The sequence below is a fragment of the Phalacrocorax carbo genome, chromosome 17 (genome assembly GCF_963921805.1).
Source record: "Phalacrocorax carbo chromosome 17, bPhaCar2.1, whole genome shotgun sequence".
Classification (NCBI taxonomy): Eukaryota; Metazoa; Chordata; class Aves; order Suliformes; family Phalacrocoracidae; genus Phalacrocorax; species Phalacrocorax carbo.
Window position 1 is genome coordinate 8827357 of NC_087529.1, and position 16235 is coordinate 8843591.

Here is a 16235-nt window from a genome sequence, read left to right on the forward strand (position 1 = left end):
AAACACAGCCACCCACCGCCACATACCTGCAACAGTGTGGGTGAAGGGATTAAGAACAGGAGTCTGGGCCTCTTTCCTGATCCCATCTGCAGTGCAAGCCCATCTGCAGAAGGATGTTTTTTTTATGCCAGCCCCAGTGTTAGCATAATGAGGAAAGTCCTGGGGCAGCCTTGTGATTTCAGTGTTGCTTGCGGAACGACAACTGAAGAACACCCTGTGCCCAGGGCCATCCAACCAACTTTATAACCAAGCAGAGGCATGTCTAGCTCCTGCATGATCTATGCCTGCTCCCTCTGGACAGGATGCCGCAAGGAACCAGGGCAGGGGACTGCTCAGCGCACAACCTTCGATCGGGTCTGATCTTTCTCCCTGCACCTGCCTCCTCCAAAGCCTTTGCCACGTGGAGGACGCCAATGCCATCGCCTGGGTCTCACCTCTTTTTCTCTGGCCGCTGCAGGAAGGTATCACTGAATGCCCTGGCTGGTGAACGCTTGCAGCCCCTTATACAAATCCCTCAAGCCCACACGTTCAATCAGCAAGTGCCTTATCGCTCCCCGAGAGGTGTTTTGTGCCCCACTAGTGCAAAATGCCTCAATAGCTGAAAAGTTCTGTTCTGCACCGTACATGCACCGTGCTGCACCTGGGTGCGGGGAGGCCAGTCCAGGTACTCACACAGGAGGAACGGCTCAGCAACCTCGCAGGGAGATGGACAACTGTAAGGCTGCACAAACTCAAACCATCAAACTTTTACTGAGTTAGGAGGACTCTGGTACTTGGCTGTAGTTAGGAGGACTTGGTACCCTGCTGTAGCGCGCATGGGCTTGGATGGGGAGTACGGGTTGCTATGGAAGGGCAGTCTGAACATCCAGGATGTCCAGAATCTCATGCAGAAAGATAAAACTGGAGTTAATTAAAATGAAAAGTTGCAGTGAGATCTATCAGACTTTGGAACAGACACGCCAACCCCGACGAAACTGCACCACCTGATAAAACTCTCATATAAGTAGCGTTAAAGGACACTTTTGAAACACCTATAGGGAAACACGAGGTCTCTATGTAGCCGTGATTTTAAGCATTATTTTACAACAAATGAAAGGGAAACAAAAGGAACTTTAGAATTATTTTTGCTAGATGTAGAGACACACCTGGAAACATCAGAGCGATGCTCAGGTCAGCAAAACCCTCTCCCAGTCTCATTGACCAGAAGTGGATGTCTACGGAAAAGGTAAACAACACAGCAAGCACGTAGGGAGAATCTCCTCAAATGCCGACCTGCTCATGCACAGCTTCTCGAGCCAAAAGTAGGGTCTCTGCATTGAAGAGTGCTGAATGACAATTTTTTGTTTCTACATATCACCTTTAAACAATTAAAAAATCCCTTCTGAACAGAATTCAGGTTTTAAATTAGGTGATTAATGGCAAAATCATGGCTGCCTTAAAAAACATTGCTCCATTCTGCTAATCTTTATTTAATATTCAGATTTTTCTGTGTTTCCGTAACTCAGTCAGAAGTCAATATTTAGAAATAACTGCTGGAAAATATTTTCAATAACCTTATTATTAAAACAGCTTGTGTGCAGAAACTTTATTAAGGATTTTCTGAATATTAAAACAAATATGTCACGAGAGCAATCAATCAAGGTGCCACAACGCCACATAGTTGTACTCTCAGTATAATCAAAATAAATGCATGCACAATACCTTTTGGAAAACCGAGTTAAAGCTTTTAGAGGTTCTGCTGCAGTTTATGGTGTCTTTGTTGACTTGCTGACCTTGTGATTAGAGACTAACGTGTTACCATGTTTATGACTGTTTGTTGGCCTCCTCTGACATAAGCCTGAGTGTGAAGGTATTTCTACTTCCTCCTTTGAGATTTTAACCTCGCCTCTGCTCCAGACAAGAGTATGAAGCAGAATGCATATGTGCACTGTGTACTGCATTTAAATATATCTCCCCCCCTAAACAATGTGGACATTCATTTGCTATGGGCAAGATACATATGGGACGGATCCAAGGCTAATGACTGCCTGCCTTCCCCAATAGAGAAGTCCTATGTAACATCCGCGGCACAGTGGGTTGTTCTTCGTCTTAGAAGAAAGCAGTCGAAGAAGAGTGACCCTGAACATTGCTTTACTAAATGCACTCCTCTTCGGGAGGAGTACAGGCTAAAGTACTGAAACAAAATGACATTTACATTGTACGCAACAATATTATAAAAGCTATTAAGGTACATTATTTTACACATCCTCATAATCTCTCCATACTGCTTTACTTAATTTGTGATAAAATTGTTGAGAAAGGGTACTTAATGTAGGACAGTCAGTAAAAGTAATTTATCATCTTCCCGCTTCGGTGCTCACGTTATCAGCGAACTCATTTTCTGCATTCATCATGCAATCAGCCTATTATTTGCATATTAATCAGGCAGTGGACCATGAAAGAGCCGCATCCCAGCCAAATGCTGCACTATCTCAGGAGGAACACTCAGTAATTATCATACATCAGTGTTATGATGTGGTAATTGATTATAACATCTTTCTGTTGCCCCTGGGGAGTCCCACTGCTAACCCAGCTTCAGGCATTCTGTGCAGATTTTTCTCTGAAAATTAGTGAAACCGTTGCTGTCCTTTTATTAGATTTTTTTTTTTTACCTTTGCAATAGACAGCTCTCTGAGCATTTCCAAGTTACTTTTGCCATTTTTTTCTTTTTTTTTAAAATGAGACCTTCATTAGGGAAAAAACCACCTGCCTCAGATTAGAAAAAGTAAAAAAAAAACCACCAAAACACAAACCCCAAACAAAACGCACCACCAAAAAAACCCCAACAAACCAAAACCCCCAAACAAAACAATTTGGCTGGTTCTTATTCACCCTTGCTCTGTCAAGGCCTGGTGGCTTTTTAGGTGCCGGTGTTGCTTACATAGCACCCTTCCCCACCAAACACAACAAAACGATGCAACTTCAATAGACAGTAATTGCAAAGTTCGCATAAAGGCAGTTAAGCTGCTTTATTTAGGTGCCAAATGAGAGGCTAATTTTGGTCCTCTCGGAAAGGACAAATGAAACATCTGCCAGTTCAAACTTGCGCTATTTTTAGGACCCAAGTTCCAGAGGGGCAAAAGAGAGAAACAGACATAAAACACAACCGTGGCTACACTCAGCTGCTCTCACACCTCCTTCACCTGTGCCACCCCGGCGGAGAGGAGCCGGCGGGGGCAGCTCCTGTCTCTGCACCCAGCCCAGCCTCCCTTCGGCAAGCAAAAAGGAAAGGGGGATGTCTCAGGAGAAGACGCCGGAGGGGACGATCTCACGCCACCCGACAGAGAAGGGTGTTTTGGCCAGGCTCTGCAGCGGGGCCGGGCTTCCCGCGAGGAGAGCTGGTGAGAACACCTCGCGGGGACGTTACTCTCCAAAGCAGCTTGTTGCCCTGGGATGGGCTCAGTGGAGAGACCCCGAGCACTGACAGCAACATGGGGGTATTTTGTCAAGCTCAGGTTTTGCCAATAAATAGTATCAAACAGTGCCCAAACTATTCTGGGGAACAATCACTCTTTTCAACCCCGCTATAGGGCATCACAGATACAGCCAAAGAAACACGTATCTTGCAAGTTGCTCTCAGCGCTATCTTTGACAAGTATAAATATGGGACATGTACTATCAGCCCTATTTTACGTTTCTTGTCATTACATTTTCTCCTTTCATTCGGCTTTTTAATTGGATATTTTTCTATTTTCACTTTTATTTAAATTTGATCTCAAATCCACTTTGCTTTTGTGTTTCTCATCAGATTTAAAATAATCACTGGATTTTTTCATTTGCCGTTTCTCTGGATGGCTGCTAGCAAATTTAAAAACCTCCAATACCCATCAAATTGGGTGAGACAAAGTCATCAGTTTTCCTCCTACCCTAATGCGAACGTCAGGCTACAAGGTAACTTAGAAGATATTAATTTTCTGGTAATTTTCTTTTTTTTTTCCCCTACTTGGGAATTATTTGCTATCAAGTAATATGTAACTCTCAAATCAGAAGAGGATTTCATTGTTAGAGTCTAACAGGCTGTTTATTTCCCTGTTTCAGAGGTACTTGCTGGAGAAGACTGCTGCCTTGTAGCTCCATCCCCATTATAAGATGGGAATAACAACTCGCATGGTGTTCAGTGCTAGCACACCTTTTTTCCAGTATTTTGGGAGGAAAACAGCCTATTATCTGTTCTTTGAATTGAAAGCAAGGTAATTTTCATCCAGCGGAGGAACATTTTGTGATCTGCTGAGCAGCGGTTGGGCTGTTGCCCGGGATGGCTGACGGCGTGATGGCTGTCTCCATCTCACCGGTGGCAGCCACGTGGCCACGGGGGCTGGGCCTGCAGCCCCCTCCTTTTCCCACAAGCAACCAGAAGACCAACATGAGCTTCTGCCAGCTGCCAGAGCCTCCTATTACCAACAGAAAAATATCCGCTCCCTTTGGAGAAGAGCCTTTCCGACCCCTTCTGCAGCTGCCAGCCCACAGGGGACAGATCCCGGCCATCACCCCGGCTCCTGACACCCCCTCCCCGGAGCTGCCTGGCCTTCCCACGCCGTGGGCACGACTGCGACGGCCTTGCTCGCGTTTCAGTCGTTTCAGTGCTGCTCCAGTTATTTTTATATTTGGCCTTCTAACGTATCAGCTCATGATTTTCCACCCAGCTCCTCTGAGGTGAGCAGCTGGCAGGAGAAGCCCCCTGTGCCTGGAAGCAGGGAGGGGAGGTAATGTGGGCCCCCTCCCCAAAGGAGGCTGCTCATCTCCAAATGCACAAGCAGAGGGAAAAGAGAATGCTTGGTAATTAATGAAATGAGGTAATAAGTAATGAAATGCTGAAGAGTGCAATTTATGGAACTCTAATATTCAACAGCCATGGTTTCTTTTAAACAAGGCCTGAAGAGAGCGCAAGGAAGTTCCATGCTCAGATTGATGCTGAAGTTACAGTGGAAGCACACAGTCACAAAAATACACCCACTTTGTAGCAACTCTTACGCTAACTGGTACTCCTATACACTACCTGAGAAGCGTAGTGGCAATAATGGTCAGGAAAGTTTCTTATTTTCATACAGCTTAAAAATATATTCATTCATTACTTCTAATTTTTAAAAATTAAGACTTTGAGAATGAGGCATTAGTGTGCCTGGCTAAATGCTACTGCAGAGCTGCACACGAGCCCCTGCTTGGAGACCTTTTCCCACACACCAAAGGGGAGTGAGCATAAAGGACCCGCATTCCCAAATTAACCACAGAAATAAAACATAGCTGCAACTTCACTGGGTAACTTCTCCAAAACGAATGCTATGAACCCATAACCACACTTCAGAGTGAATTAAATTTGTCTTCAGAATCCAGCATGAGTCTCCTCTTTGCCATGTTAATATGAAAAGCGTGTTGGTTCTTTGTCATTGTAATTCAGCCGCAAGGAATATCTGCCTGGAAAATAGTGTTCACTCTATGATTATATATTTTACTTTAGCACTTTTATAACAGTAAAGATATGTCCACAATGAGGATGGAGTAATCTTCTGCAAGTTTAATCACTGGGTGGTTCAATGGACAGAAAAGAACACAACTGGGACAGGAATTTCTCTACAAATACCAACTATTTGCAAAGCATCGCTGACGGACAAAGGACTACAGCCATGCAAGACAGCCTGGGGAGGACAGACTGAGGCGAGAGGCAGAAATGACCAGGTGATGGCTAGCAGCGATAGCCAACTTTATATATTAAGAACGAACTTGAAACACTGACTTCACGCTGTATCCCCAAGGTCCCAGTAAGGTGCCTTGACAGCGATTCTCCCAGCTTTATTGATACCAGAAAGGCTGCCAGGAAGGTTTTCATGGTCCAAATGTCAGGGAAATGGCACAGAATACGATCACACACATTACAGACAGACTACAACAGCTGCCCTTATGAGGAGCCAACTGATATCCTATGGTTTGAAATCAAGACAGCCACAGCCAACTGCTTCAGAGCCGCAATCCCAAGCCACACACAAAGAATGTGGAAGCTTCACCAAGACGCGCCAGTGTGCTTCAGGATTAGCATGAAGGTAACTCTTGGGCTGACTTAGTTGTTGAGCTCCAAACTTTAAAAGTGCATTTGCACCTAGCACAAAAGGAGACAGCCCTCTCAGCCAAAGGCAAAGACTCTAAAATCGGTCCTCAAACACAAACCACCTATGCAAGGAATTCTTGCAGTCCAACTACTCAGCTATTAAAAGCCACGTGACCTCCCGTCTCTCCCATTTTATAGACTACATTAACCGCAAACATTTCACGTCATACAATTTTATTAACCCGGAATGCCAGCAAATGACTGCAAGACAATCTCTCTCTTCTTTTTGATAGCTCAAATTTGGTATGACACAATTCCAAGGTACTAAGGATCCAGGTCTCCCCGTGCTGATCCTAGTTGTGCTCTGGAGCACCATCTCAGACAGCTCTGCCCGTTCAGAACAAAACAGTACAGTGAAAGAAATAATCATGAACCATGGAGAAACTGGGGGTAAGAGTGTCTCCCTTGCCACCATGTGGCCAGTGAGCTCTTCCCGTAAGCACATCAGGATGGCAATCCTGCATATGGATTGCAAGCCCGAAATATACTCTCTCCCCGCTTGGCTCCTCTCAGCGCAGTCAGTGTGACAGCATCCTTCTGTTAGTAGGTAAATGGGAAGATCTACCCAGCACACAGCTGACTACCTGCCCGCTGAGCAGCTTCTGTACTGAAAAATACTACAGGAATATGTATTACGTAAATAAAAATATAACAGATACCTGGGTTTGTCATCATTCCACAGTATGCCTGTTAATATCATAACTACAGTAAACCACAGATTGCATTCTGATTTTTTTTCAGATTTTCTTTCCCAAGGGATGATAAGAAGTAATCTCCCTGTTGCTACAAATGTTTTATTGTGAAAATAAAGCTTTTATGCATATTTCAGTTGATCTAAATACAGTAGATCTTGGGTTTTTAAATCACCAGATAATATGCAATTATCTCAAGCTAGATTCTGATTTTGAAACAAGCTCTAATTAGCTCCCCATTTTATGCTGCTATAATCCTTTCTTCAACTCCCATGAGTGTTACTATTGCTAAGCAGCATGAGGTTAGGAATGATGGATGATACCCAGAAAGGAAGACAAACAAAAGGGAAATTCAAAATCCCCTGAGATCACCCGCAGCTGTATCGGCAAATGAACATTTCCACATTAGGTCATAAGACGACCCTTACAGAAACACATACCAAAAAGGCACGTCTTTTTCCCACTGAGTATTTGCAAGTCTTTAATGTAGTATATAGAGAGTATACGTCCTTCACAGAGGATAAATACAAAAGTGAATCAAAATTCATCTTTCCTGGGAGTAGCTAGGAAATCAACAGCACCAAAAAAGAAACTTTGTCTTAATGTCACAAAGATGCTCAGTAAAGACACGAGACCCCCAAAATAACACAAACTAATAAGAGCCGTATACAGTCCGAGTATTTAGGAAAATATCCAAGCACATAAACCTTCTTTCGGCACATGGCTACTGTCCCAACCCAGCCCAGCTCTGATCATCAGTAATGGCACTAAATAAGGGCCAAATTCATCATGAAAAAATGCTGATGCAGTTGGGTGACACTAATTCTACTTTTTTTTCCATGTGATTTGGTCCGTGCTTTTGACACATAAATCATTAAAAAAGGCAGATTTACCCAAGGGCATTAGAGCATTTAGGTGGAAAGAAATACACAAAGAAAAAATGTTAGAAAAGGCACAGTGATACTCTTTTTGACCACCTATGGTACAGACATAATTTTTGTGTAAAACACATTCACTGAAACTTGCACAAAATCACAAAAGCCTTGATGAAAGGTCACAGGCAGAAAAGATAGATGTATATCTGGTTGTCATTTCTGTATAAACTGTTTTTTTTTTTTTAAATTCATAAATATAGCTTTTAAAGAAGAAAAACAAGCCAGGCTTCTCTTCGCTATCACTAAGCAATATATATATCTATCTATAAAGCTTATCCATACATTCCCACATATAAAAGACTGATGGGTTCATCTGTCCACGTGTGACAATGGAAAATTACTGGACAAAAGAACAGATTTTCATGAATGAGGTGTTAATCAAAACCTCATGATCTAGAAGTGTAACTAACTGGGTCAGAAATCCAGAAAATCTTGTTAGTTTGATAGAATAGTGCCAAAAGGTAATGAAAATACTCACAGCTAATAAAAGTTTGAGACGTTGCTATACATGTTGACACTCTGTACACTGAAGACCTTCTTGGCAAAGCACTCAGGAGCCACTGAATGTATTAGTTTAATTTCACTTCTTTCCCTTCATACATTCAACAAGTTCCAAACCAATTATATTACATGGAAAAGGCTCCAGACCTTTTCTCGTTTCAAAATTGTTCTGATTAATTTCTGTTTTAAAATTACAAGTAGGCAACCTTTTCTGCCTTGATTTTCCTGGGAAATGTCTCAGAAGACCAGAAAATTGGAGCCGTCTTTTTTATTTTTTTTTTCCCTGCCCTGGAGTGAAGGATCTTTCACAAATGCATAATTATTATTACCTTTTCCAAACTGTTTGCTGCGCTTTTAATTACAGAACAGCTGCTAATAAAAGAAAATTACCAAACTGCCCTTCCTCATTCAAATAACTTGGTTTTGCTCTTTTGTTCTGCATGGTGTCACAACCTTCCTTACTCCTTTACACAGAGAAAGGCGCCAAGAAAAGAACATCTTGTACATGAGTTTTATTTTTAATCATCAGAAAGGGCACGAGCCCATTTTCTCACTTGTAAGTCTGCTTTAAGGAAAGAAGGAGGGCGATCACCAATAATATGATTTTATTAGCCGATAGGAACGTGTCGCCTCACAAAATATTAGCTCAAGGGCAGGAACTGACAAACGAGATTGGGAGTGTGGGAGGGGAGCAGAATATCACGGCAGCAAAACTGAACTTCCTGAAGGAAATCACTTTCAGCTACCAGCGATCCTCATGGGAATCCGTAAGGTGGTCGGATTTTAATACTATGGGCTTGTCTTTCAATCTTTTATAATTACAGTTAGTCATAAATATGATGATTAGCAATAACAATGCAGCCTTGCCCCAGCTCCTCTGATTTCAAATTCCTCTTAAAATGGCTACAATTAATTACTCATATTTTCCATGCTGTCTTTGGCGCTTGTAACTGTAACAGTTACTCTTACATAGTATTGATGCTACAAAAAAGCAGTCACTGCACGCTTTTAAGGAACAGCAGCACATAAAATGTCACAGGAAATTTCCATGTTCGCTAAGTGCTTGGCTACAAGTAACAATAGCCCTATGATTGCAAATAATTTTTTCCCATTTGGTTTTGTTTACATGGCTTGTTTTCACCGGGGCAATTTTTTTTTTTTTGCTTTTATCTATTCGTTTTCAACTGTTCTTAAGAAAAACGTGGACTGAATATCATAATGGATTTTCTTCTAGTAAAATCTTTTAGAATGCAAAACAGTTTCTCAGTAGAGAGAAAAATCTCTTTGGTTGGGATATTCAGAATAAGCCCAGCAAGCTCCAGAAAAAAGTGTGTTTCAGAATGTCAGAAAGGTGGAAAAAGAGCACAACCCATCCTTCTCTGTATCCTGAAACGCAATAGCTCTCCACGACAGGGCCCTGGCCATAAGTACAGAGCAGGGCACACGTATTTTTCTAGAGTACAAAACAGCCCAAGTGGTTTACATCAGTTAAGCGTATCATTGGTAAAAAGTCTGTGTGGGTAGAGTTTGGTATCTAACAGCAGGAACACAGCTGTTCTGTTCCAGCCTCCTGCCTATACTGTGGCCATCTTATAAAACCTTTAGCAATTCTCTTCTCTTTGACACTCATCTTTGCTGCATCTGCTTTTTTGCAAACGGTAGGGGGAGGGAGAAAAAAAGGTCAGCTTGGAATATTTAACAAAGCTTGAAAAAGAAAGACATAACATGGTCTTTTCCCCACCTTCAAATTAACAAAGCAGATTTTGTGCAAATGAAAGCGGAAAAAAAAATACGCCAGCGAGTAAGGCAGCTGGAGTATGTAGATCACATTACAAACGAAAGGCTTGTTTTACAGCCATTGTCACATGTCAAGTTGATAAGCTGAACTATGGTAAAAAAAAAAACCTTACAGAGCCAATGATCTCCAAGATCAGACAGAGCCTCTTTACTTAATATATGCAGCTAAATATGTGTACTCCCTACATCTGCCATAGCAACAAGGAGAGAACGAGGAATTAACTGTGTTAATAAAAAAATTGAAGGGTCTCCTGTATGATACAACAAAATGCAAGAAACCTCTCGGCATCAAAGCAAAAGAAACGTAACAAAAGCACAGAGAATTATTTCAGAGCAAATCATTGAAACCAGCTGATTACCTGAGCTTGCACATCCCTGCTGTAGGGAATCCTGTAATGATGTCACAGAGTGAAGGACTAGATAAGAGAGGAGAGGAAAATCAGGGAACAATAAAAGGAGATGCCAAACCACAAACTAAACAGTAAGCAGGCTCAACAAATAGCAAACCGCTTATCTCTGCAAGGGCACGCTGCTCATTTAAGTCAGTGGCATTATAAGGGTACAACCAAGGCCAAACTCTAGCCTGGCCTTTCTCTATCAATAGGTATTAGGGTAAGAGAAAGCCACAATAAAAGTGTAATTGCAACACAGCATTCCCCCTTTAAAGCTTAGTTCTTCTAGCTCAGCTCCTGAGAAAGCAATCGATATTCTCCTAGGGACAATAACAATCCCCTATGCAACCCTAGAAAACAGCACACGAGATTTTCCAGCTCTTTGGCCAAAATTTTTTGAATTACCTATCGTATTCATGCCTAGATAATATCATCCTAATTAGGAACTTGATAACTGCTGCTTATCAATTACCCATAAACGAGTGCTTCATTGGTAAACATTCCCAGCACGTCCCCCCTAGGGACCAGCTGGGCTGCGAGGGTGGACGCTGCCACTTCCAGTAACGCCTGGACTAGCACCGGGCGCAAGTCTCGCTTACTGCAAATTTAAAAAAAGAAAAAAAAAAAGATTTCCTCCTCCTCAACTCAAACAACATAGTGGAATTTTAATTACCTTGTCCTTGTTGCTGCCCTTGTGCAGGCAGGACACACTGTCCCAGCTCACCATTCAACCAGAGCTGCATACGAATAAATGGTTCTCGGCCTTTTTGGGTCAATTTACTCCATGGCTTTGGCCTGGAGAGCATGTCACTGACACTTCCTTGGGACAGCCCCAATACCTGAAGTGAAGCAACCAAGAACGGCACGTTAACACATTTGATGTGAAAAGGGGAGTAATTTAAGTCACTTTGGTTTCCTTTACTGCTACATCTCTCAAATTGTTTTTATATGGACAATTAGTAAAACTGCAAAATGACATTGGTAGGTAATTGATGGAAATGCTTTTCTCCTGCCGTGGTTTCCTTCTGGAACATGGGTTTTTTCCTGCAGGAGTGGAGCAGCAGCACAAATGGCAAAAGGATGGCATGAGATTTGCATGCTTTTCATATTTTGTGTCAAATAGTTCCATCAGTTCTAACAGGAAAAACACAGAGTCCAGGCACACACAGGCAGATAAAACAGGAAATGATTGGCATGTATTTTGTTCTCAAACAAAAATAATTGGGACTTTTGAGACTAGGCCTATATTTGGTTGATTTTTTTTTGGTATGAATTATAACGATGTGTGTTTTCACCTGTAGCAGCGGCTGCTCCACATAAGTAAATATTTAAGAATACAGCCGACTGCAGCAAAGGGGGAATTCAGACAGGCAGAATGAAATTACTTGCCTGGAATTCAGCACAGGTACAGGGGTTAAAAATCATACTTAATGAAAGCTGCCACGGCATCTTTAATGACCCCAAGAGGTCAGGCTTTTCATTTTACATCTTAGTGAAAAGGTAATAGCACGATGCCAGCTCCTATTATACTATTATATTGATGCAATTCTTTATAGGAAGAAGAAACACCAGACGTCCACCACGTCTTATAGCCTGGGAAGCGTGTTCTGGTGGTTGGGGACCCTCCTGAAATCCCACATGTTCAACACTTAGGGCCCACAACGTCAGAACTTCAGAAAGCCTTATCGTGCATTGCGTATCTGTAATCAAACATTGCTCAAAAATGTCTGAAAGCACACTAAGGTACCAAGCACCAGGTATAAGAAATGACCGTGAATTCTTGACTCGAGCCTAAGGAGAGGTAGGGGATTTTCCATGTGTTTGCTTAAATACCCTTGTGCACATTTCCAAATATTAAAAAAAAAAAAAAGGGGGAAAAATGCTCTTGTGTCCATAATCTTCACTTACAACAAATTCAGAGACTCTCCAGTCCTGACAGCGGTTATTACTCAAATATTCCATGAATTCATTACATTAAGCATGAAATATTGAGTCTCAATAATGTTTGCTTCAGCTTTCAATGTTTCTAAACTCAGGGGCCTCATTTCTAATTACAAGTGGCTGAAACCAATCTTTGTATAAAAACCTACGCAGTTCACAGAATACAGGAAAACTAATACTTTCCTTTGTGAGCTCATTTTTAAAATACTTAACATACGAAGCAAAAACATTTTTCTACAAGACATACGTGGCATATCCCCCTCCGTTAAACTGAGCTCTGTACCAACGTAAGGAGCACAACGCACATTCACAATACTGGTGGAACAAGAGATAACCAGTTCTTTACCTTTTCCCCAAAGATCCTTTGGCAGATGCCATTCTTTGCTAGCTTTTCTTTGACCTGCCGCGTTAGCTCTATCGTATCCACTTCCTGGTACATATAAATCTCATACTGCTCGGGTGTCAGTGGAGGAACTGAAGGTTTGGATGGCTTTGACAAAGACACGATAGGGGATGAAGGGAGGGGGCTATTTTGTGGTGTCTCACTGCGACTCGCCCCAGTCATGCTCAATTCAGAACTCTGGGAGTACGGAGATTCAGCGTTTGGCCACTCTTTCCAATACTCTGAAGAAGATGGTCCTTGGAGCTGGCTACGATCTGGCCTAGTCTGATTGCTGACCTTTTCTTTTGCACCACTGGCTTCCTCAACTTTTATATCTTCGGGAAGAGCTGTATTTCTTCTCTCATGCTGCACAGTATTCCACCAATGGTCCTTCCAAACACCACCACGTCCCAACTCATTTTTAACATGCCTCAACATACCCTGGGCAGAATCACTTATTCCATGAAGCTCTAAAACAGGTGCCTCCTGAGGCTCCTTTTTGAGCCCAGAGAGGTTCTGCAATGCAGAGATACTGGAATCAGTGACAGATGAATGTTTCTTCAGGGATATGGCCAAAGGAGAATAGCTGGAAACCGACGACATTGCAGGTGTAGATACTAGTTTGGGGGACAGGATAGAAATGTCAGCTTGAGATAAAGGTGGTGTTTTTAAGGCAGGTTCAAGGGCAGCCTGCTGTGCCTCCATTTCGCGTCGGGCTTGTTGCAGAATGGATCGAATAGCATCATCAGAATTGCCACTGCTAGATGCAGAAGGCGGCTGAGCCGGCTCAGCTATGAAAAACAACCAAAAGACTAAATGCAACAGAGGAATATGCTTTATATTCAACACGTGCTACTGTAAATATCTCCCTGTCAGAAAAAGGGCTGCAATACATTTCTGGATGGGAGGGAAGGGTTTTCACTAAGCAAAGATTTGCACTTTTCAAAATAAGGTAAGTTTTACAAAGTTCTTCACTGGAAAATTTTCATAGTTGCCAAAGTGCTGGACATTTGCACGCACAGACTCAACTGCAGAAGTCTAGTACTACTCGCATGTTACCCACCATTCTAAAAATTTGCAAATTAATGCCTTTGAAAAATCAAGCCTTCTCCTCTTCCTCCCCCACCCCAAGTGCTCAATAACATTTTACAGTCCTATTTACAAAGTTATTTAACATTTCACGTCTCTCTATCTCCACAAATGAATCATAACACACGCTCAAAACTGAACACAGCTGCATTCACCTGGACAGACTATTTTAATACCCCCTTACAATATAAATAAGGTGAATCCTTTTAGCTCCAAAAATGTAACATACAAATTACAACAAAGCAAGAACTTTAGTAAGAGACTTCATTATTTCATTTGACAAGTTAAATAGCTCCTGCTTCCTGTTTTCTTGTTCCATGGTCCCAACCACTGAAATAAACAACTCTACAAAAATCAGGCTGATGCCTGGCCATCACCCTCTGCCTTATCCAAAGCCCTAGAATGGAACCATGGGTGCCTTCAGAAGAGGTAACACCTAAATCCAGTATTTCAGCAGTGAACCAGGACTCATGTGGCTGTGCTGCAGCGGTCAGGGATGAGCAGAGATTGGAACGTGTGTGTAGAATTATCTCTGCAGAGCCAGGAGGTTTTTGCAATGGTATCTGTTTCCATTTAAGTTAGCCTCCACTGAGGTCCCCAGTGCTTGAAAACCAATTCTTCTGAAAGCTATTCTACAAAGAATGAGGAAAGTGAAGCACTACATAGTAAGAGGGAACCCACACACTGCAAGAAGTGGCCTCAAAGTGAAAAAAGATTTCAAACACGCTGCATATTATCCTAGTAATATTATGCCTCATCTGAACACATTTCCAAATTTGCCTCCCTACATTCCTTCCTGTCACACACTATAAAACACATGAAAACCTAAGAAATGGGAAAAAAGACAGTGGGATGATATTTTCTGTTTCATCTACTGGTTTCATAGGGAGTTTTGAGACTGAATTAATATTTGAAAGGAAGTCTGAGATTCTCAGCTGAAACATGCTATTGAACAACATGCTTGCTGTTTCCTGCACACAACCCACATTTTTTCCTCAATGTAATCATTACTTGTATAATGTCATATTATTCAAATCATATACTAACTAGCCTTTTATATTTTGCCATGAGATTAGCTTAGTTTTCATTTAAAAGACAACTATCCCAAACTGTAAATCAGTATTTGCTTTAAAAACCGAAACAGAAGTAATGCACAGTACTCTCTACTTCAGCGTTCACCCTTTAACAGTGCTGGAAAGTTGGGAGGGCTACGGAGTAGACAGAGATGTTTACTACATGACAGCATACAATGAGAAATTAAACTTATCTTGGACTAAGATGTTAAACTAATGACGTTTTGGGGAAAGGAAATGCTTTTTGGATTTGCCAGTTTATTCACTGAATACATTCTGTTACCAAAAATAAAGTAATCTAAAAATTAGAACTGAGTTTGCCTATACTGTAATTTCAGTACATGATGTCCACAGTACGATGGTACTATGTGACTGGAAATTGCTGGCTAGATCATGACCTTCACCCCGCCAAATCCATTCAGTTCCCTCTCCCATGCAGTTGTGTCCCTGGGGCCCAAGTTAGAGACAAGACAAGAGAAAGCAGGAGTCTTTCCCTTTCCAGGGAATAAACTGGTAGAAGAAAGGATTTTGTAGGTTCAACCTGCAAAGTGAGTGCCTGCAGGTCTGGAGTGGTGTGAAGAAGGCAGAGCTCTGCACTTGGGAAAAAAGGTGTTTAGAAATCTCCCAGTGTTGCTCCCCTGGGAGGAGGGCAGAGCACAGCAGGCAAAGCACCGAGCAGAGACCCCTCCAAGCCGTGACACGTGTAACCTTAACTTGAGCTGCCTTATAGGTGGAAACAACTCCACTAAACAAAGAAAAAATAAAAAAAAATAAAGAAGAGCAGCTCTTCAAACCTACATTCAAGGTTTTAAGAATATAATTAACTGACCAGAAAGCTCACGGTAATTGTTTTAATTAAATTCTGGAATAAAAGGAGCAAGAGACAAAATGAGACCATACCTGTTTTCTGTACTTGCAGCTCCCTTTTGGCTTGTTCGAGAATGGATTTGATGGCTTCATCAGAGCCAGTCTCTGTGGTTCGGATTCTTGTGGTTATGTTACCTGAAGAGGAAAACAAAACTAATGACACCAGGAAAGCTTTTATTTGTTTGTTTGGTTTTTCAGCACAAAGACAGACAGCATATACTGATAAACCACCAGCATCACCTGACAAAAGTTTACATAGGACCTTTACCAACATTATAACACCAAGAACACACTTAACAGAAGAAAAATATCCTTGCTGTGCAAAAGCCTGCCCACTAGCTGCACTGGAACGATGAGAACACTGACATCATCAGAGGCAGAACTAGGGGTCGTATATTCCTTTTCCAGGATAACACATACAGATCTA

The 16235-nt window shown here is 42.0% G+C and overlaps 1 protein-coding gene across 13 annotated transcripts in view; it reads right to left on the reverse strand.

Annotated features, from left to right (window-relative positions):
* The window catches only part of CUX1 (cut like homeobox 1), a 283380-nt gene that overhangs the window by 57024 nt on the left and 210121 nt on the right, over positions 1-16235 (reverse strand). For 7 of the 13 annotated variants that reach the window (XM_064467854.1, XM_064467860.1, XM_064467853.1 and 4 more), the window contains 4 exons: positions 15842-15943; positions 12744-13570; positions 11130-11295; positions 10424-10480 (listed from right to left, as the gene is read on the reverse strand). The exons of 2 other annotated variants lie outside the window; for them this stretch is intronic. In XM_064467854.1, the coding sequence (XP_064323924.1) occupies positions 10424-10480; positions 11130-11295; positions 12744-13570; positions 15842-15943 (1152 nt within the window). The remainder of the gene's footprint in view (positions 1-10423; positions 10481-11129; positions 11296-12743; positions 13571-15841; positions 15944-16235) is intronic. 4 more of the 13 variants (XM_064467866.1, XM_064467862.1, XM_064467857.1 and 1 more) reach the window with 2 other exon arrangements.